This window comes from Ambystoma mexicanum, chromosome 5p (assembly GCF_040938575.1).
Source record: "Ambystoma mexicanum isolate Mex_15411 chromosome 5p, UKY_AmexF1_1, whole genome shotgun sequence".
Taxonomy (NCBI): domain Eukaryota; kingdom Metazoa; phylum Chordata; class Amphibia; order Caudata; family Ambystomatidae; genus Ambystoma; species Ambystoma mexicanum.
Window position 1 is genome coordinate 808,051,106 of NC_090930.1, and position 20,318 is coordinate 808,071,423.

At 50.1% G+C, this 20,318-nt stretch overlaps 1 protein-coding gene across 3 annotated transcripts in view; it reads right to left on the reverse strand.

Annotated features, from left to right (window-relative positions):
* The window catches only part of NT5C3A (5'-nucleotidase, cytosolic IIIA), a 656,918-nt gene that overhangs the window by 111,478 nt on the left and 525,122 nt on the right, over positions 1-20,318 (reverse strand). For all 3 annotated transcript variants that reach the window (XM_069613233.1, XM_069613235.1, XM_069613234.1), the window contains one exon: positions 4,673-4,835. In XM_069613233.1, the coding sequence (XP_069469334.1) occupies positions 4,673-4,835 (163 nt within the window). The remainder of the gene's footprint in view (positions 1-4,672; positions 4,836-20,318) is intronic.

The window sequence follows — 20,318 nt, forward strand, 5'->3', positions numbered from 1 at the left end:
GGATGGAGAATCCGACCTTCCTCTTGCGAGAGAAGATCCTCTCTTTGTGGAAGACTTATTGGAGGGTAGATGGACATGTCCAGAAGGTCCGGGTACCACGTCCTACTGGCCCAATCTGGGGCAATTAGGATCATGGTTCTCCTGAACTTTCTCAACCTCCTGATTACATGAGGAATCACAGGGACTGGAGGAAATGCGTAAAGGAGTGGAAATTCCCAGTCCACTACGAACGCGTACCCTAGAGCTCCTCTCGGGGGAAATTCCCTTGAGCAATACAGTTCACACTTCTGGTTTGCCCCGGTCGCGAACAGATCTACCTGAGGGGTTCCAAAAAGGGTGGAGATCTCTTGAAGGATTTCCTGAGCTAGCTCCCACTCGTGGAAGATTGTGCTCTGCATGCTAAGAGCGTCCGCCGCTGTGTTCAGCTCTCTGGCCAGATGAACTGCCGATAGAGAGATTCCTTCTTGCATTGCCCAGAACCAGAGCTGCATTGCCTCTCTGCACAGTGGACGTGATATCACGCCTCCTCTTTTGTTGAGGTAGTACATGGCCACCGTGTTGTTCGTCATTATCAGGACATTCTTTCCCTGTACAGAGGGCAGAAAAGCATTCAGTGCTAGTCTGATTGCTCTCAGCTCCAAAAGGTTGATGTGTAGTTTGGACTCCGATGGAGACCAACGACCGCTGATTGTCAGATCGTTGGTGTGGGCTCCATACCCCGTGAGTGAGGCGTCCATCACTACAGTTATCTCCGGCCATGGTTGCCAAAAAGGTTCCCCCTTGAGGATATTCTCCTTGCGGGCCCACCATAGGAGATCTTGAGCCACCTTTGACGGGAAGTGTAGAAGATCTGACATCTCCCCCGAAAACTGAGACCATCGAGTCCTGAGGGCCCATTTCACGAGACTCATCCTCAGTCGAGCCTCTGCCACCAGAAAAATGCAGGATGCCATGAGGCCATGCAATCTTGGGAAGTCGAACGCTAGTAGATGTTGGGCGTTTTGAAACTTTGCTGCCATCTGCAGAATGTGGTGAGCTCTCTCCTCTGGAGGCGAGGCTTTCCCTGAGGTAGTGTCCAGGACAGCTCCGATGAATTGGAGTCTTTGGCTCGGAATAATTTCTAATTGAGGGAGAAGCCCAGCTTGTGTAGGAAGTGACAGGTCATGGCTAGATGTTCCTGGGCTTGTTCGGGTGAACCTGCCCTGATTAGCCAGTCGTCCAGGTAAGGGTAGATGTAAATCCCTTCCCTCCTGAGACTCGCTGCCACCACTGCCATTAGCTTGTTGAAGACCCTCGGGATGGAGGTCAGCCCAAATGACAGAACTCAAAAGTGATAGTGAGATCCGCCAATTGCAAACCTCAGGTACTTTCTGTGTTTGAGATGGATTGGCACATGAAAGTAACATCCTGAAGGTCTAATAAAACCAGCCAGTCCTGAAGCTAAAAAGCCTGAAGTATCTGAGAAAGGGTCACCATCTTGAACTTGGTCCTTCCTGAGGAATTTGTTCAAATTTCTCAAATCCAAGATGGGTCTCAATTCTCCGTCCTTTTTGGGGAAGAGAAAATAGGGGGGGGGGGGGGAGTACCAGCCCTTGTTCCTCTCCACTACAGGTACATGTTCTCTATTGCACCTTTCTCTAGCAGGGTTAAAATCTCCCGCACAAAGAGCGGGTCTGGTATTTTTACAGAGTTGGCTCCCGGTGGATGATCTTGAGGTCTTTGATGAAAAGGAAGACAGTAACCAAGGGTCACTATTTTTAGTGCCCAGGCATCTGACGTAATGCCCCGCCATTCGTCCAGATACAGAGTGATTCTAACTCCCACCGGGGTTTTCTGGGTTAAGACCTCAAAGTGGCTTTGTAGTGGCTGAGGAGGTAGTAGTCGCTGCTGTGGCTGATCTAGTGCCTCTCCCTTTTCCACCACAAAAGGGTTTCCTCCGTCGGCCTCTCTGACAGTCCTGCCCCCTCCCTTTTCCAAAAGAGAAATAGAAGTGAAAAGGGCGACTCTTCCAGGAAGATGACCCTGCGTAAGAGTGTTGCTGAGGTTGCCTTATAGCGGCACTGAGTGATTTTGCTGCCGCTTTCGAGATCTGCAGCTGCTCCAAGCTCTCGTCCGCCTTGCTGCCAAAACAACCTCAAGCCATCAAAAGGCATATTTAGTAATCTGGACTGTACATCAGATGCAAAGCCAGATTTCCTTAGCCATGCGACTTTACGCAAGACCACGCTAGATGCCATGGACCTGCTTATACTCTCTGCCGTGTCCAGTTCTGACTTGAGGCACTCCTCCATAGCCTCCTTTCCATCCCTTACTATTGCCAGGAAACTGTCCCGTTCCTCACCCTGCGGGATGTGATCAGCCGCTACATTCAAGCAGTCCCACAGGGTGTAAGTAAATCTAGCTAATGTACAAGTCACATTAGTAGATTTAAGGGCCATACTACCCGAGGTGAAAACTTTTCTCGCCCAGGCGTCAATCTTTTTGTCGACCCTGTCAGGGGGCATGGAGCGATAAGCCGATTGCCTATTTGTAGTCGCAGCCTGAATCACCAAGCTTTCAGGTGAAGGGTGTTTAGACAGATATTCTGGATCCGAAGGAGAAGGTCTGTAACTTTCCCACACATTTCTTATTTACAGCTGGTAAAGACTCAGGGAGGGGTCTCCCAATTTGTCATAACTCTCTTTTGAAGAGCTTTGTGGAAAGGAAGGATTGGGTCTTTCTGAGGTCCTTCATCAATAATATCAGTCATGTCGTCCTGGTCATCCCTTGGAGACACTGACTTCCACCCCATAAAATCTATCACTCTTCCCATGAGGTTCCTATACCCCGGTTCTGCGTGGTCAGCGGGGTCAAGCCTTTCAAATTCTACCTCAGGTGCCACTGGCCGATTGTAGACAGTCATAAAGGTCTGCCATTTTTGAACTAGGATCTACTAGTTCCTCAGGGACTTCTCTTGTCCCAAATCTAACACCAGCTGATGTAATTTCCTCATCAGAGGTTTGTTCTTCAAAAATAGACACAGATTAAAAAAATTCCTGCCTGGGCTGAGGATGGAAAACATTTTCTGGTAAAGGTAGCGGCAGAGACCTAGATTTAGCCATATATGTCGCCTTGGGTATCTGTCTAAAAGATTTCCCTGACGAAGGCGTCGAAGGAATCGACGATAGCTTCGATATGCTCGAAGGAATCCCCGAGGTCATCGAGGAAGGCTTCAATGTCATCGAGCAAGGCTCCGACGCAGAGGCCGAAGGTATCAATGCCATCTTTGGCTTCAACAAAGTCGTCAAAGGACGCGTCGAGTCGATACCCGACTTCGACGATGAGGACGCCATTTTGTCTTCGGTCAACCTCGATTTGTGCATCAAAGGTTTCTGTTTTGTTTCATAAGGCGCTGGAGAATCATCCACCGAGGACGCCCTGGACTTCTTGTCGGATTTAGCGTGTGCTGTTTTAGATTTCACTCTGTCACTTTTGGAGTGGACAGGGGCATGCTCTTCACGCAACTTTTTTGAGGGGGTCGAGGGCGCCTTCTCAAATTTTTTTAGCATTGAAGCCCTAAAGGCCTCCCATTTTTGGGGGGAATCATGCTTAGAAGGACAAGAAATTAAACTTCTGTCGGGCGAGGAGGAAGAAGAGGACGAAGATCTGTGATTTCACTTTTTTGATTTTTTTTAGATGATGAGGAAGACGACTTCCTCGAGCGACTCTTCGACCTCGACCGCCTCGACTCGTGACAAGGTTTTCTACTCCACTCTCCCAAGTCTTTGTCTTTTTGCTCACTTGAAAGACTCCTCTCCCACTGCTAGCTTACCTTGGCATTCCTTAAGAGCCTTGTTCAACATCGCCTGACACGACCCGCACTCGTCGACCCGATGGGTCAGGACTAAGGCACCAAATGCAGTTGCTATGAGGATACATAATGGACATATTTCTTCCGCACTTCAGACACTTTTTAAAACCCGTCTTGGGCGTTGTCGGAGTAGAGGATGAAGACATTTTTTATGAGATAACTGATGCACCATTTCAAAACAAAGCAGAGGCCCTTTATACGACGGATGACGTAGGCGCTTGACGGCGGCCGTCGAGGGACCAAGGTACGCGGCCTCGAGCACAGCGCCCTCTGGTGAATAAATTTCCGAAAAGAAGCAGCAAGCTGGCAAATATATCTAAAATGAGGAATACGTGGGAGGACACAATCCATTTGAATGGGACGGTTGAAGGACGTCGTTGAGGCAGCAGAGTTCTTTGCTCCTATCCTCATCTCTGTAAAGAATACATTCATTATCCTTGCAAGATAGACTCTTGGCCTTAATTCCCTAGAGGAGTGAACTTTAATCTGGTGTGAGTGTGATTAGGGGTACCCCTGTAATTTGGGCCTACCTTACACAATACATCATGGAAAATATCACCATTTAATTGACATTGAAAGTATGTTACAATAGCAGGTGCAAGTTACACTGGACAGACACCACAGCAGGGTTGCTACGGTATTTTGAAGGTTTAGTACTGCTGAATATCCCTCATATCAACACCTGAGCAATGTTGGCGATGGCAACCTTTAATACTTTTATACTGAATGTGGTCTGCCAATATATGCACCCAGCTGAGTCGATAGTATAGGTTATGTACATTTGCCATACGTGACCCCTTAAATGTAACAGTCTGTACTTACATTATCATCAAAATCCATGAAGTTGGAGACAACCTTTACATTAGGATAGTAGACTCCAGACTGACGAATAACTTCCTCCAGTATGTCTCCAATCCCGGCAGAAAATATAAACACAGGGATATTGTGTTCATGAAGTTTATCAAAGAAATTCTCATATCCTTCCCTGCAAAAGATTATTACAGATATTGAAAATGAAACATGTCCTCGTGCATTTCTTGTTTGATTGGTTTAATATGTCCAGAATCCAAAAGATGAAGATGCAAGTAGATTTATGTGATGCTTAGATTTGGAAGGTTTCACACTTGGGGTATGACGGATGTGTTGGGTTATTTAGGATAAAACTACCAAATAGGTTAACTTAAACAAATTGCTATATGCACATTGTTGTAGTTTTTCAATTCCCACTTCTTCAATCTGTATTTTAATTAGGGAATATCATATGTGCATAGGCAAAACCAACATTAAAGCAATTTTTGCATGTAGCTTAAAGCTTTGCAATATAACAAAACAACCACCAATCAAGTCAAAACAAGCGTAATTTACTTTTCTGAGTAAAACCACACTCACATAAGGGAGATTAAAGTATAGCATCGAAAAAAGGAACAAGTTACTTACCTGTAACTGTTGTTCTCCAGCATGGGTCTGGCATGGATTCACATGCTCATGAATATTCCCCGTCGTCAGGCTGCGAATCCTCGGTAAAGAAAAATCAGTATCAGCTTCGTTTCTGATCTGTCTTTCGTAGTAGTAACCAATCACTGATCTCTGCGTCATACTGACCACAGCCAATGACTGCCATCTTCCTAAGCCCCGCCTCTGGCAGCCATCTTCAGATTTGGTAGCACGTGAAGTGGCAGTAGGACCAAGTGAAGAGCCGCAGAGGGGAAGGCGGGAGGGTTCGCATGTGAATCCATGCCAGACCCATGCTGGAGAACAACAGTTACAGGTAAGTAACTTGTTCCTTCTCCAGCATGGGGTCTGGCATGGATTCACATGCTCATGAATAAAAGAATACATAGCAGTACACATATGCACAACCACGGGAGGTGGCAAAGGCTCAACATTAAGCATTACATCCAAAACTCAACATTAAGCAATTCTTACCTCCTCATAAGGCTCACCTTAGGCGAACAGGTTGCGCAGCACTGCTTGGCCGACCCTGGACTCCTCCCTGGAATCCCGATCGACGCAGTAGAATTTCGTGAAGGTGTGCGTCAACCTCCACGTAGCAGCCCTGCAGATGTCCAGCAAGGGCACACCAGATAGGAACGCCATGGTAGCTGCGATCGCTCTGGTGGAATGGGCTCTCGGATGGCCAGGCAGCGGTCGGTTTGCCAACCGATGACAGTACATGATACAGCCGGAGAGCCATCTAGAAATGGAAGCCTTCGAGAGAGCCTTCCCCTGATTGACAAGTCCAAAGTTCACAAAAAGTTGCGACGTCTTCCGAAAACTCTTCGTGCGGTCCACGTAGAACTTCAGCGCTCTAGCCACATCCAGCGAGTGCAAAGTCCTTTCAGCCGGCGACGAAGGCGAAGGGAAGAAAACAGGCAACACCAAGGGTTCGTTGAGGTGGAAGTCCGACGGCACCTTGGGCATGAAGGAGGGGTGCGTCCTGAGCACTACCCTCGTGTCGTGAAAAGTCAATTACGGGGGCTTGCAGGAAAGGGCCTGGATCTCTCCCACCCGTCGTGCGGAGGTGATGGCCACAAGAAACGCTGTTTTCCACGACAAGAACTTCAACGGAGCTGAGTGCAGAGGCTCGAACGGAGGTCCCATGAGCTTGGTCAGCACCACGTTGAGCTCCGGGGCCGGGGCCTTCACCGGCGGGAACGATCTGAACAGTCCCTTCATGAATTCTTTCACCAGACGATGAGACCACAAAGACATCCGTCCCGTGGTTCTGGAGTATCGGGAGATCGCAGCAAGATGAATCTTGATGGAAGCGTGCGCCAGCCCAGCCTTGGCCAGCGTCAGCAGGTACGGCAGTACTTGAGGAGCCGTAATCCGTAGAGGGTTAATCTTCTGTGCGTGGCACCAGACAGAGAACCTCTTCCATTTGTGTCCGTAGCATTTAAAAGTTGAGGACGCCCTGGCCCTTGCAAGAACCTCTCTACAGTCGGCCGGTATGTCGTAACCTCCAAACTCTAACGCTGCAGGAGCCAGGCCTGCAAGTTCAGCGACTTCGGGTCGTGGTGGAGGATGGCGCCTCCTTCCCTGGAGAGAAGATCCGCGTCCACTGGCAGCTTGATTGACGGGTACGCTGACAAGTCCAGAAGGTCCGGGAACCATATCTGCCTCGGCCACGCAGGTGCAACGAGGATCATCCTGCACCGTGACCTCTTGAGCTGGTTGATGAGCCGGATCAGCAGCGGCAATGGAGGGAACGTATATAGGAACAGGCCCTCCCAGGGGAATGAGCAAGCATCGCCCATGCTCCTCTGCTGGGGAAACCTGCTGGCGAACCTCCGGCACTTGGAGTTCGTCGTCGTCGCAAAAAGATCGATCTGGGGTGTGCCCCACCGTCGGAAGAGGCGTCCCACTAGATCCTGTCGTAGTTCCCACTCGTGGCACGAGCGCAGCTCCCTGCTGAGTGAGTCGGCGATGGTGTTTTTTATCCCTGCCAGATGAAATGGCACCAAAAACATCCCTTGGGCGACGGCCCAATGCCACAGATCCTGAGCCTCCTTGGACAGGGCTGGGGATCTGGTACCTCCCTGCTTCCTGATGTAGAACATGGTGGTGGTGTTGTCGGTGAAGATCCTCGCCACCTTCCCTTTGAGGGACGGAATAAAGGACCTGAGGGCCCAAAACACTGCACGGAGTTCCAGGACGTTGATATGGAGGGACTTCTCCACCCTTCCAGGGAGGCATCCGTGGTCACTGTCTTCTGGTGGCCCGGGGTCTGGAAGTCCATGCCCGCCGTCAGATGCGCGCAGGTGCCCCACCACCGGATCGCTCGTCGGAAGCTCTCATCGAGTGTGATCCTGTCCTTGAAGCTGCCCGTCGTCTGGACCCAGCGAGCGTCCAGGAACTCCTGTAACGGGCGCATCCGAAGCCTGCACAGGCGGATGAGATAAATGCAAGAAGACATCATTCCGAGGAGGGACTTGATGGACCTCACCCTGGCCGCGTCCGCAACCAGCATCCGCTGCACCTTGCCCAAGATGGCCCTCGTCCTTTCCTCCGACGGAGAGGCCAGAAGCGCCACTGTGTCGAGCTTCGCTCCCAGAAACAGTGCGTCTTGAGCGGGCACCAGGTGGGACCTGGCGCAGTTTATGGAGAATCCCAGGTCCGTGAGTAGTTGGACGGTCCTCGCCGTGTGCTCCGCGGCAAGCTCCTTTGTCTTTGCTCGGATGAGCCAGTCGTCCAGGTAGGGGTAAACGTGGATCCCCTCAAGGCGCAGCCGCACTGCCACCGGTGCGAGGCACTTGGTGAACACCCTGGGTGCCGACCTCAATCCGAAGGGAAGGGCTCTGAACTTGCAGTGACGCCCTTGGACCACGAATCTGAGAAACTTTCGGTGTCCCTTTAGGATGGGGATATGGAAGTAGGCATCCTCCAAATCCAACGACGACAGGAAATCACCCTCCTCCAGTTGACCCAGGACGTGCTGGAGGGTGACCATCCGGAACCTCTGTGCCTTGATGAATTTGTTCAGTCGTCGTAGGTCCAGGATGGGACGCCATCCTCCCGTCTTCTTCTTCACGAGGAAGTATCTTGAGTAAACTCCGGAGCCCCGAAGCCTCTTTGGGACGAGCTCGATGGCGCCTTTCTTGAGCATCGCCTTTACCTCCAAGAGAAGTTGAGGGACGTGATGTTCCTTTCTGGCCACGGGGGGGGGGGGGGGGGGGACGCGCGGGCACATCTTTCGAAACTCGAGCACGTGACCCTGGGCCAGGGCGTCCAGCACCCAACGGTCGGTGGAGATGGAATCCCACACGCTGACGAAGCTGGCCAGCCGGCCTCCCACCGGGGTGCTTCGGTGGAGGCCCGACCCCACGGCCGGTTCAGTCCTGCTTCGACGAGGCTTTGCCGCCTTGTCCTCCTTGGCGACGACGGCGGGGTCCACCCGACTTGCCTCGTCCCCTGTAGGCTTCCTGTGACGACGAACGGGCCGCTTAACGATAGGTGGAAAATCTGCCGCCGGAACCTTTGGAGGCACCCTGCTTGCCTCCGCCGCTCCGAAAGGGCGGCCGTCGTTGCTGGAGAACACCAAGAGCCCGGGCCGTCTCCGTGTCCGTCTTGATGGCTTGTAGGGAATCGCCCACTGTTTTCCCAAACAGGTTGCTCCCGTCGAACGGCATGTCCAAGACTCTGGTCTGCACGTCCTGACGGAAGTCAGTTGCCTTGAGCCATCCACGCCGTCTAAGGCACACGCCGTTGCCCAACTGGCGAAATCCAGTGTCAGCGATGTCCGTCGCTATCGTGATGGCGTGGTCCGACGCCACTTCTCCTTCCTGCAAGATCTCTAGGGCCTACGCCCTCTTGTCATCTGGTAAGAAGTCCAGCAGGGGGGCGATCTTGTACCACAACTCCCTGTCGTAGCGGGCTACGATAGCCAAGGCGTTGGCAGCCTTAATCGTCGTTGCTGCCGATGAGATGACTCTGCATCCCATCGTGTCCAATTTCTTTCCCTCGTCGTCCGGCGGGGAGGTTGACGTAGAGGCCGAGGCCCCCCCCCGCTTTCTTCCTGGCTGCCGCGGAGACGACTGAGTCCGGGTTCGGCTGTGCCCGAAGGCACAAGGGGGCCACGTCTGGGACCCCGGTACTTCTTCTCGTACCGATCCCTTGTCGCAGGCGTTGTGGATGGGTTCTTGAGGAGGGCGAGACCCTCATCCCAGATATCGTCCAGTAGAGGTACAGCAGGACCGTCTTCCTCTTGGTCTCGCGCCGTTGATAAAGGAAACCTTCCTACTTCTCTTCAGGGCAGAGCTGGAAAAGCTTGGATGCCCTGGCGATCATGGCATGAAACGATCCAATCTCGTCGGGCGGGGAGGCCCGGGGAGGAGGTGACGACGGGAGATCCTCGTCGGGCGGGGAGGCCCGGGAGGAGGTGACGACGGGAGATCCTCATCGTAAACCTCATCGTCTGTGCCCGTCGCGGCCGTGTCAGTCCCCATATCATCCCCACGGGTCGTGGACGGGGAGGAGGGCTGAGCAGGGCGCGATGGTTGAAAAGGAGGTGGAGGATGAATCCTCCTTCTCTTAGGAGGAGGGCTCCCAGAAGGGCCTGGCTCCGGGTCCCCCGTCGGGAGAGGTTCCTCCGTTGGTGGTAACGGCAATCTCGTCCTTATCTCCGAGCAGAAGGACTGTATAGCCAACAAAATGGCCGCCGAGTTGTCTTGCGGCACTGGTTGAGGGGAGTACGACGGGCCGTCAGGAGCCCCATCGGCACCCTCGACATTCTCGTCGTCTCGTATGTCGGGGTCCCTCCCGACGGGCTGGTCTTCTTCCACGCCAACGCCGTGGCTTAAGACTTCAATCAGCTCCTCCTCAGAGGTTGAGGCCGAATCCACAACAACCTCCTGCCCCCCTTTTTCTTCTCCGTCGGAGGTTTCACGGGGGTCCTGTCGATGGGCATGAAAGAGGACTCCCTCCGCGGTGGCAGGGAGACTCTGGGCCCCGAGGTCGCCACCACTGGTGTATCCTCCACAGGCTGAGCCAGGGCCGCCACGACTGTCTCGATAGAGGCCTTGGCCGGGTGGATTAAGGCTTTCACCGCCTTCTCCTTGGGGGGGGAGGTTCACCGCCTCGCTCCCCCTCCGATGGGGCCTTCGAGCAGATCAGAAACGAAACTGATACTGATTTTTCTTTACCGAGGATTCCCAGCCTGACGACGGGGAATATTCATGAGCATGTGAATCCATGCCAGACCCCATGCTGGAGAAACACCCTTTCCTACCAAAACAGTAAATTATCAAACATAAAATCTCAAAGATGGCTCCTAACCCCATGCTTTACATGAACAATGAATTACAGACTTGACAAAATTGGCATTTTGGTGTTTGGATATTAAAAATAACTGAATAACAAGGGGGTTCCTGGGAGACTCTCTGCCAGACATGAGTCCTGGTTACAAGAGCCTTACCCAGAGTCTTTAGCTCACTATCTTTCACGTGTCTGGGGTTTCTGTTGGTACTCTTGTTCAGAAGAGAATTGCCTAGCATTTCGGTGCTGGACTGCCCCAGGGCAGGACAAAGACTGATATGTTTCGGATATTTCTTCTCTGTGAAAGATAGTGAGCTAAAAACTCTGGGTAAGTCTCTTGTAACCAGGACTAATGTCTGGCAGAGGGACTCCCACGACCCCCCTTGTTATTTTGTTAAAGATAACCTCCAACACTTTCCTCACTGTATGTATTCCTGCTGACATCAGTATCAGTTTGAGGACCATTTTATGCCCAGCTTGGTGGGGGAGGGGAGAAACGTGGCTTACCGGTTCATGAAATGTATTATCGCAGGAGCAAAAGGGGATGTCACACCCTTCCTGCCACAACTTACAGGTAACAACTGTTGGTTTCAGACAGTTTGACATACAGATGCCTTTCTCAGAGGGCTAACTAGGGACAAAATACTGTCTTCCTGGTTGCAACTTCTTAGAAATCTAGACACTGGCCATGTGTGACCATGAAGCCTTCTCCATTTATAGATCTATGCAATGCTACCAATGTCCCTCTTTTAAGATAATGTCAACATTTTTGTCTTGGCCATCATATTGGGATGGGGCCGTAAGTTATACGTGACCGTACATGCAGATCTCTAGATCAAGGTTCGTGCTCTTGTGGTGCATGTGTGAATGATTTTGTAGAGAAAATATTGTCATCCCCTAACTAAATTGCTCAGAAATCCTGTTAGACCTATAATCAGATTCATAGTCTGGTGTGGACTGTTTGCTTTGTGTGCTGACATTTGTGCGTTTTATGCAAAATTGGAAAAAACACCTAAATTTGAATTTTGCCTGTAACATCTTTTTTTTGCCAACTGCTGTCACACAACACTTGTAACAGCACTCTGCTACTTCGCGTTAGCCACCGTGATAAGAGGGAGAGCATATTCTGCTGATATTACCCCTTTAGTTTCATGCTCACACTGTAGTTACTTGAAACTACATCACCCAGCCACCCCTGAGCTCTCACAGCCCTCAGCGGTGCCACAGCACCGGCACGTTGGAGGCGGCACCGTTTGGTGCCGGTTCGTGTCCGGGGAGTACGGGGAGACACTCTCCCTGTAGCGCTCTTGAAAAATCCATGTTATATTTTGGGATTTTCCCATGGTAAGCTAAGTTTGAATTTCTATCCTCACTATGGGCCATTTTTTTTGTGTGTAAATTTGACTATTACGTTTTGTTCATTATAGGCCACATTACATGAGAAACAATATAAACTTTGAAATACAGAGCGAGGCAGGAATTGAGGTACTGTCCTTTGCGTACATCTTGCACTTGTTTCTGGCCTCGCCGTGCTGTATTACAACATGACTTCCTTCCTTCCCTTCCTCCTCCCCCTCCCTCCATGGGTCAAGCAGGCATTTACTAAGTCTTTGCAGCGTGTGTCAATAGGGACAATAGGGAGTTATTGCTTTCGGGTAGTATTGGTTATAGGGATTACCAAAGGGGTGGATGATTTCCGATCTTGTTATGATGTCCATGGGGGAAATCCATTTACTATACGTTCTTGGGCGGTTAGTCTGTTTGGGACTGTGGTTCGCTTGAGAGGTGCTTATTTGTGAAGTCCATCCATAAAGCCTCCCTGTTGTGCTAATCTGTCATGCAGTGTCGCCGTTATTTGCTCCATTATACATATGTTAGTGGCGACGTTGATCCATTTGCTTTTGCTGGGCAGTGATTTGGATTTCCATTTGATCACTAGTATTGTGTGGGTTGCTAATAAAAGTTGAGATACCAAGCGTCTGACTCTGTCCCAGTCATCGTCCTCATTTTCGAGACCAAACAACATGAGGTAGGGGTCTGCCACTCTGGAGATGCCATCTATAGCTTTAATGCAACCCAGGACTTTGTCCCAGAACATCCTCACTTGGGTGCAGCCCCACCACATATGCCAATAGTCCGCATTTTCCCCACATTCCCTCCAAAATTTTGGGTTTGCCGTTTGGAACATTTTAGGAGAGCCTTAGGGGGTCGTATTGCCACCTGTGTAAGAGTTTGATTGCGTGGAGCTTATACTGGTTGGAAAGGGATATTTGTGTTGCGGCTGCGTACATCGTTCCCCATAGATCCGGACTAATCTGTGCCCCCAGATCTCTCTCCCATCTACCTTGCAAGGGCTCTGTGGTCCCCTTCCCTGCCGCAATTAGTTCCTTGTACATCATTGATATCAGTCCCTTTGTTTCTGTCTTAGTGTCGATTATCTTTTCAAAGGGGGTGAGGTCCCTATTCAGCTTTGTCTTCAACACGGTTTTCGTTAGGATGCCTTTTATTTGTATATATTGGAAGGTGGACAGGGGGCCTATTCCCAGAGCCTCCTTGAGTTCAGGGAGAGGGATAAAATAATCTTTTTTTCCCCGTAGTTGCCCCACCCTTTCTAGTCCAGCTTCATACCATGTTTGGTATCTTTCTACGTTGGGAATGGGATTATTGATACCAGGGGACCACACAGGTGACTCAGGGGAGATGGCCATGTGGTGATTTTGTGCACATCTTTGCCCTCCCTCCAGATATCCCATATGGTGATCAATATTGGATGGTCTGAGTTTATTCAAGAGCCTTTTTCTAGGGGCCCAAGGCCACTCCGAGACTGTAGCCGGGGACAGGTAGTGGTTGTCCATGTGGACCCATTGCAGGTCTTTGTAGTTGCGTAGGTGGGGAATCAGGACTCGCAGCTGGGCCGCTTCATAGTATTTTTTAAGGTCAGGTAGACCCGCCCCGCCCTTATCTGTGGGGAGTGTTAGGGTGTCATAGGAAATTCTTGCCTTCTTCCCCTGCCAGAGGAATTTCACAATGGTGTTCTTGGTCTCGGAGAAGAAACTGTTTGGTATCTTGATTGGTAACATTTGGAAGGGGTACAAGAATCGGGGGAGGTAGACCATTTTTATAGTGTTGAGTCTTCCGAGCCAGGATATCATCAATTTTTTCCATCTAGCTAGGTCATTACGGAATCGTTGAAGAAGTAGGGGAAAAGTTGGTTTCATATAAGTCCGCTAAATCTTTGGTAATCTGTATGCCAAGGTATTTCAATTTGGAGTGCTCGATCCTAAGCCCTAGTGGGGAAAACTTGGTTTCATTTTCTTCCGTCTGTCCCTTTAGGGGGAAGGGTGTGGACTTTTTTAAAATTTATTTTGAATCCCGAGAATCGACCATATTCCTCTAGTAAGGTAAGAGCCCGAGGAATAGATGTCATAGGGTTGGTGATGTGTAGGAGTACATCATCCGCGTAGAGGGCCACCTTGTATTCCATTGCTCCCAGGCGAATTCCTTCTACCAAGGGGTCTGCCCTCAATGTCAATGCTAGGGGTTCGAGGGAGAGCGCGAAGATGATTGCAGAGAGGGGGCATCCTTGCCGGGTTCCTCGTTCTAGCGGGAACCATCTGGAATATTCACCGTTCACGAATATGGATGCATCGGGAGTCGTATATTCTGGAAGTATTCCCTTTCTAAACCTGGTGCCTATGCCTATCTTACGCAGGACTGCCATCAGGAAACCCCATTCTACTCTGTCGAAAGCTTTTTCTACAAGGAGGGCTGGCTCATTGGATATGGTATGAGATGTGTGTATGAGGTCAAGTGTTTTGCGCATTGTGTCTGCTCCTTGCCTCCCCAGTATAAATCCGACCTGGTCGGGGTGTATAATTCGTGGCATTAATGTCTCAAGTCTGGCGGCGCGGATTCTCGTGTAGATCTTTGCATCAAGATTGAGTAGGGGGATGGGGCGGTATGATCCACACTTTTTAGGGTCTCTTCCCTCTCTGGGGATTACAGTGATCAGCGCACGGGTGAAGGAGGCTGGAGCTTCCCTGTCTAGTAGTTCATTAAAAAGTTCTGCCATGAAAGGTGTCAGTTTTATACTAAAGGATTTCTAGAATTCGGCTGTATAGCCGTTTTCACCTGGGGATCTGCCTATTGTTAGCCTCTTTATTGCATCCTGGACCTCTTGTTCAGTTATGGGGGATTCGAGGAGGTCCGAGTCCTGGTTTGGTATCTGTAACGCTCACCTGATTCTCGCAGAGGCGCCGGTCTTGACTGGGCGACTACCGTATCTTCAAAGGTGATGTGCAGCACCCGGTGGGCTCTTTGGGCTGGACCTCTGTGCCCTGTATGCCTGACGTGCTGAGTAAGATGTCTGCAGATAGAAAATACGGGGTTAATGAACTGGGGTTATTGGGGTGTCCCTATCTCTTTCCCCTTCTCCTCTCCTGTAGACCCCCACAGGTTAACGCTCTCACCTTAGGTAAGTGAATGCCGAGCTCTCCATCTGCCTCGGGGCAGGGTGCTGTAACCAGTTTCTTCACTGGATAGGTAGCGCAGGCCTCTTGACTTCAGAGGACTGCTGTCCGTCGTTTACTGCACGAACGGTAAGTTTCGAGTAACTCAAATGTCTTTAAAGTCTTTAATAATGATGTCTCTTGTTTTGCAGGGTTCCGGCGATGGCGGATGACGGGCTGAAGTGAGTTGAAGATGGAGCCCGTGTGATGGATAGAAGCGCCTGGAAGCACGTAAGTAAGCGCTTGTTGCCAGCTTCACGATGCGCTCTAACTGTCTTTTTATTTTGCAGGTACAAGTTCGGAGCGGCTGCAGGGTGCCGGGATACCCACTGGGTTAGATGTGGAAAGGAGTAATGGCACGTGAGTATTAAAGTTCCCCAATGTCTTTAAACGCACCTTGTTTTGTCTTTCAGATGCGGGATGCAGCGCCGACGGCCTCCGGAGCGTGCGAAGAGTTGGTAAGCTTTTCTCTTTCAGATGCCGGAATGCAGTGTGAAGACCTCCGGAGCGCACGAAGAGTAGGTAAGCCTTTGCCTTTCAGATGCCGGAATGCTAACCTGTTCTTTCTTGTCTTTATAGGTGTTGCTGAAGACTGGATTCAGGATGGTAAGCCTTTTTCCTTAGGCCCAGGACCGGATGCAGAAGACACGATGAGCGTTCTGCTGCAGAGGGTGCAGAATAACGCAAAGCAAGATTCATCCACCGGGTGTGGTTTAAATAGCCTCCTGTAGTGCTTAGGTGTCTCCTTCCACAGCCACGCCTAAGTAAGAAAAGAGTTCCTGGTAAGAAAAGAGTTCCTGCCTTCCAGAAGAGTTCCAGTGTTCTGAATCTAGGGAGTGGCTCCAGCCCCACCCAACAGGAAAAGTAGTTCCAAACAGAAGAGGATCAGAGGCTCAACTGGCAGGCAAGTAAGCAGCATGGTCTGCTGCAGGTAAGTCCACCCAAGCATTATGAGCCCGGCGCTTCCAGCGCTGGGACTGGGCATATTTATGAGCCTGGTGCCACTGGCGCCAGGACTGGGTCCAAAAGGTCCCAATTGGGACTGGTTGGCACTCGGAACCTGGGTTATGGATCTGCTTCCAAGGGAGTTGGGAAAACCCTGACCTTTTGGAAGCAGAGATCATGACAGTATCTTGGGCATGTTAATCGAGGACAAGTAAGTCTCTCTCTCAGATTGGTCAGGGTTCGTTTCCGAATTGTATAGAGTCTGATTAAATTTTTCGTGAAGCTTTCTGGGGTAGTAGTGGGAGTTCTGGTTCGGGGGGCCGGTGTTCTCTACTATCTCTGGTACTTTTCGTTCGGCTCTCTGTTCTCGGGGTCTGGCAGCAAGTAGTGCGTCAGCCTTGTCTCCCTTTTCGTAAAAGTTTTGCTTCAGGAGTCTAAGTTTGCGCACTACCTGCTCGTGTTCCAGCAGTTTCAGTTCCTCCCTTTTCATTTTAGCTTTGTCGATCTAAATCTGGTCACACCCCATACCCCTTCTGCTATCTTCCTCAAGCTGGCAAAGTTCAGTTCATAGTCTATGTTCTATGATTTTGCGTTCCCTCTTCTTGGTCGATCCCTCCCTTATCAAGATCCCTCTCCATGTGGCTTTCCCCGCCTCCCAGACTATTTGTTTTGGTACTTCCCAAGTGTTATTTTTTTTGAGGAATTGATTCCAGTCTCCATCTCTGTTTTGAAAACTGCGTCTTTCCAAAGGCTTTCATTACATCGCCATCCCCCCCCCCCTCGTCGGTAGGTTGTCCCACTGAATATCTGTTCTCACCATGGTGTGATTGGAGCTATGTCTCAGTGGGTCGTGGTGTTGGCTAGGTCTTTGGATAGGTATATGTAGTCGATTTGGGTATATGTATTGTGGGGGACGGAAAAGAAGGTATAGCCCTGATCATTTGGGGGCGTGCCCCTCCACACATCTACCAGTTGATACGTTTCCATCACTTCCGCAAGGTCTGTGCGGTCTCCCCTGACTTGATTTCTTATGTCAGGTTTACCTGATTTTCTGTCTTTGACCGGGTCAGCCCATTGGTTGAAATCCCCTCCCAGAATGACATGGCCTGAAGCTTCGAATGGTATCTTTGAGATGGTTTTGGTGAGGAACCTGGTTTGCCCCGTGTTGGGCGAGTATAGCGTTGCTATTGTTACGTTCACCTTGCCTACGTTTCCCGTCACTTGCAGGGCTCGTCTGTCTACGTCAGACCAAGTTTTGGTTTCCAAGAAATCTATACCCTTCCTGATGAGGATTCCAACCCCCTCCTCTTCTGAGAGGCCCTGATCTCCAGAATTCCATTCCCTTGTGTTTCCCAAGGATTGCCTTTCCTCCCCCTTCATATATTTTGTTTCTTGTAATACCAGGATGCCGAATTCGGATCTATGGAATTCTCTGGCGACAAGCGATCTTTTGGTAGGAGAGTCAAGTCCCTTCACATTAAGTGTCCCCACCCTCAGGGAATCCCTCCCTCTTGTTTCAATGGTTGGTGTAATTATTTGCTTTTATGATGAAATGGCTTTTGTGCCATGGCCACTGTTGCATTTTTGCACTAAGTTCCACACTGCGTTGTACGTTTTGGATCGCTAATATTGCTGCTTCGACCCCGTCTTTTGCCCTGCTTTCCCTCCCTCCCCAATCCACCTCCCTTCGCACTGATGGCGTTCGATTGGGCCCGGTTGATGGCACCAGGTCTGCATCAAACCACCTTTGGGGGCCGTTCTTTCCAGCCCCTTGATCTGATGTGACATCTCAGTCTAGGCTGGGCCCTCTCAGTGCCCCCCCCCCCCCTCAAATGATCATATCAGGATCATAGTGGTGTCTCAGGTTAGAATCCCCTTTTTCAAAACACTTTAACAACATGAGATTGAGTTCCTTCTTACCCAGTTCACAAATTTTCAATTGTCTCCCTCTGGGGAGAGGTTCCCTCTCCGGTACTTCCTTGAGCCTTTTACACGTTTTCTTCTTGGGCCTTGAATGCGCCATTCTCGTTCTTGCCGTCTTGGTTCATCTTGGTTGTTTTCTTCTCCTTCTCGTGGGCCGATTATTTCGTTGATGTCAAAATGGCCCTTGTCTTCTTTTTTCGCCATTTCTTTGTGGAAAGGTCCTTCTTTAGATTTACTCTGCACGCCAAATCAGGTTTGGTCCCTTTGTTCATTTTGCCTTTGGCAGGATTCACGAGTGAAGCCCGCCTCTGGCTCCAGGGTGTCTGGGGTAGGCAGGAAGTGAGGGAGGTGCCCGAAACTCCCTGTGCTTAGTCTCCTAGGAGACCCAAATACACTCTGTGGTGATTAGCCAGCTGACTGTCTGGCAAGGACAGCCACCTTGCTGGGTGACTGATAGCTAGGCTGGAATGAATGGGAGAGAACTGAATGAAAGGCGAGTCTTTTGGCGTGGAAGGAAGAGTCGACCACTGGACGAAGGAACCGAAGAAGAACTTGAAGAGGACGCCTGTTGCAACTCCTGGTTTGCCCGGTGAAGCCCTGCTGCTGTGCTAAAACTCCAAATTCGTATCGACAGAGAAGCCCCTGCAAGGACGACTTCTCCCCTTGAGTTGGTGGGACCAATCAACTTCAAAGTAAGCCACCTGGTCATCCATTTCGGAGCTGGCTGAATTTCCACAGAGTTGCTGCTGGAAACTGTATAGCCAGGGAGAGGAACACCAGATTGTGTGTGTTACTTTTAAGCTGGCCTAGAGCTTCAGGGAGATCCTCCAGACTCCCAGGAAGCAGGACTGACCAAGCCTGAGCCCCCTCAACAGAGTGCGGGACCCCAGAAGCAAGGAAAGTCCATCTCGACAGCCAGGAACCGCAGTGTTGCCATTTGCGGTAGACGCGAGGAGCTGAAACACTGAACAGCAACTAAAAGTGAAGTTTGCGAGTTTTGACCGTCCCAGTGCATTGCAGGAGTCCCCCGACGTCCTCCCTCTTGTCCCCACGATTGAGGCCCAGGAACAGTGAGACCTGCAAAGCTGCACAGGAACAGAACTCATCTGCTGCATGTTTTCTTAATTTCTAAGGTACTATAAAAAGTCTGAGAGAACTTACCTCTTGCTGTAGAGTTGCTTGCATCTTCTACTACTCACAAGTCTAATCAGCTTGTGGTCCTACATTTGATTCTTCTTTTCATCAAATACTCCCAAGAACTTGTGCAAAGACTTTTCCATTTACTTACCAGAAGTGCTTCATTCTAATACATGACTTTTGCCCATTGACTTTGGCTTAGCCTATTGAACTGAAGGAGTCTTCTAGGGGGATCCAAAAGTATTTGCCTGCTTAGGAATATTTGTGGTCTCTTGTTCTAATAACCTTTGCCTTTTACCAACTTCTAAGAGTATTCTAAATGCCAACAGTAAGATATTAATGTCCTCAGCACTCTAGCTATACAAGTCACCTGTGGGTGTAGGTTGTGTCTGTGGGTCATCCCAAAAGGGTCTTTATTGATTTAGAAACTAAGAGTGTACAGTATCGAAATGTATTTGGGTGTTACTATTATAATGCTCCCTTCTGAAGAAGGCTTATTCTAACTGACTGATAAATGAATAATTGTTTATGCAAGAATCCTTGAGTGTAAGAATTTATTTGAATACTTATAACTGAATCTCTGTAACTGCACTACAGCTCACATTGACCACTCTTGAGATATGCCTGGTTGCTCAACACATTACCAAAACTGTGTAGTACAAGCTTATACCAAAGGTTGGGTTTCCTATACCTGTAGTCAGAGTTGTGTGTAGTGGTCCCAGAGGGTACTGCATACAAACTTTGCCTAAAACCATTTCTTTTGCGGGTGTCCTTTGTTAGCCCTTCTATCATTCTGGGAGGGAGATGCCTGCGTGTGAGTTTTGCCTATGACAGAAACCCTGGAGTTACTGCGCCTAGGCTCCAGTGTGTATGAAAGCAGGAAGCGGTGGAGGAGTTTCACACTCCCCTGCCCTTTGTCTGCCCGAGTGCCTGAATGGAACCAGTTTCCACTGGGGTGCTGGGTGTCCTGATTGGACAGCCACCTGCCAGTTTCTGTAAACTGCTGGGAGAGTTTTCAGAGGAGTGAATGGGAAATCTGAATAAAAGGTGAGGTTCCTGAGGCGGAAGGCAAGTCGACCAGTGGAACCGAAGATCTGGAGCGGAAGACTAATAGATACGCCTGCACATCCTTCCAGTAACTGTGTAACAACCACTGCTGTCTTGACCAATGTTCCCTCTAAGCTGTGCGCATGTGCGCTTGC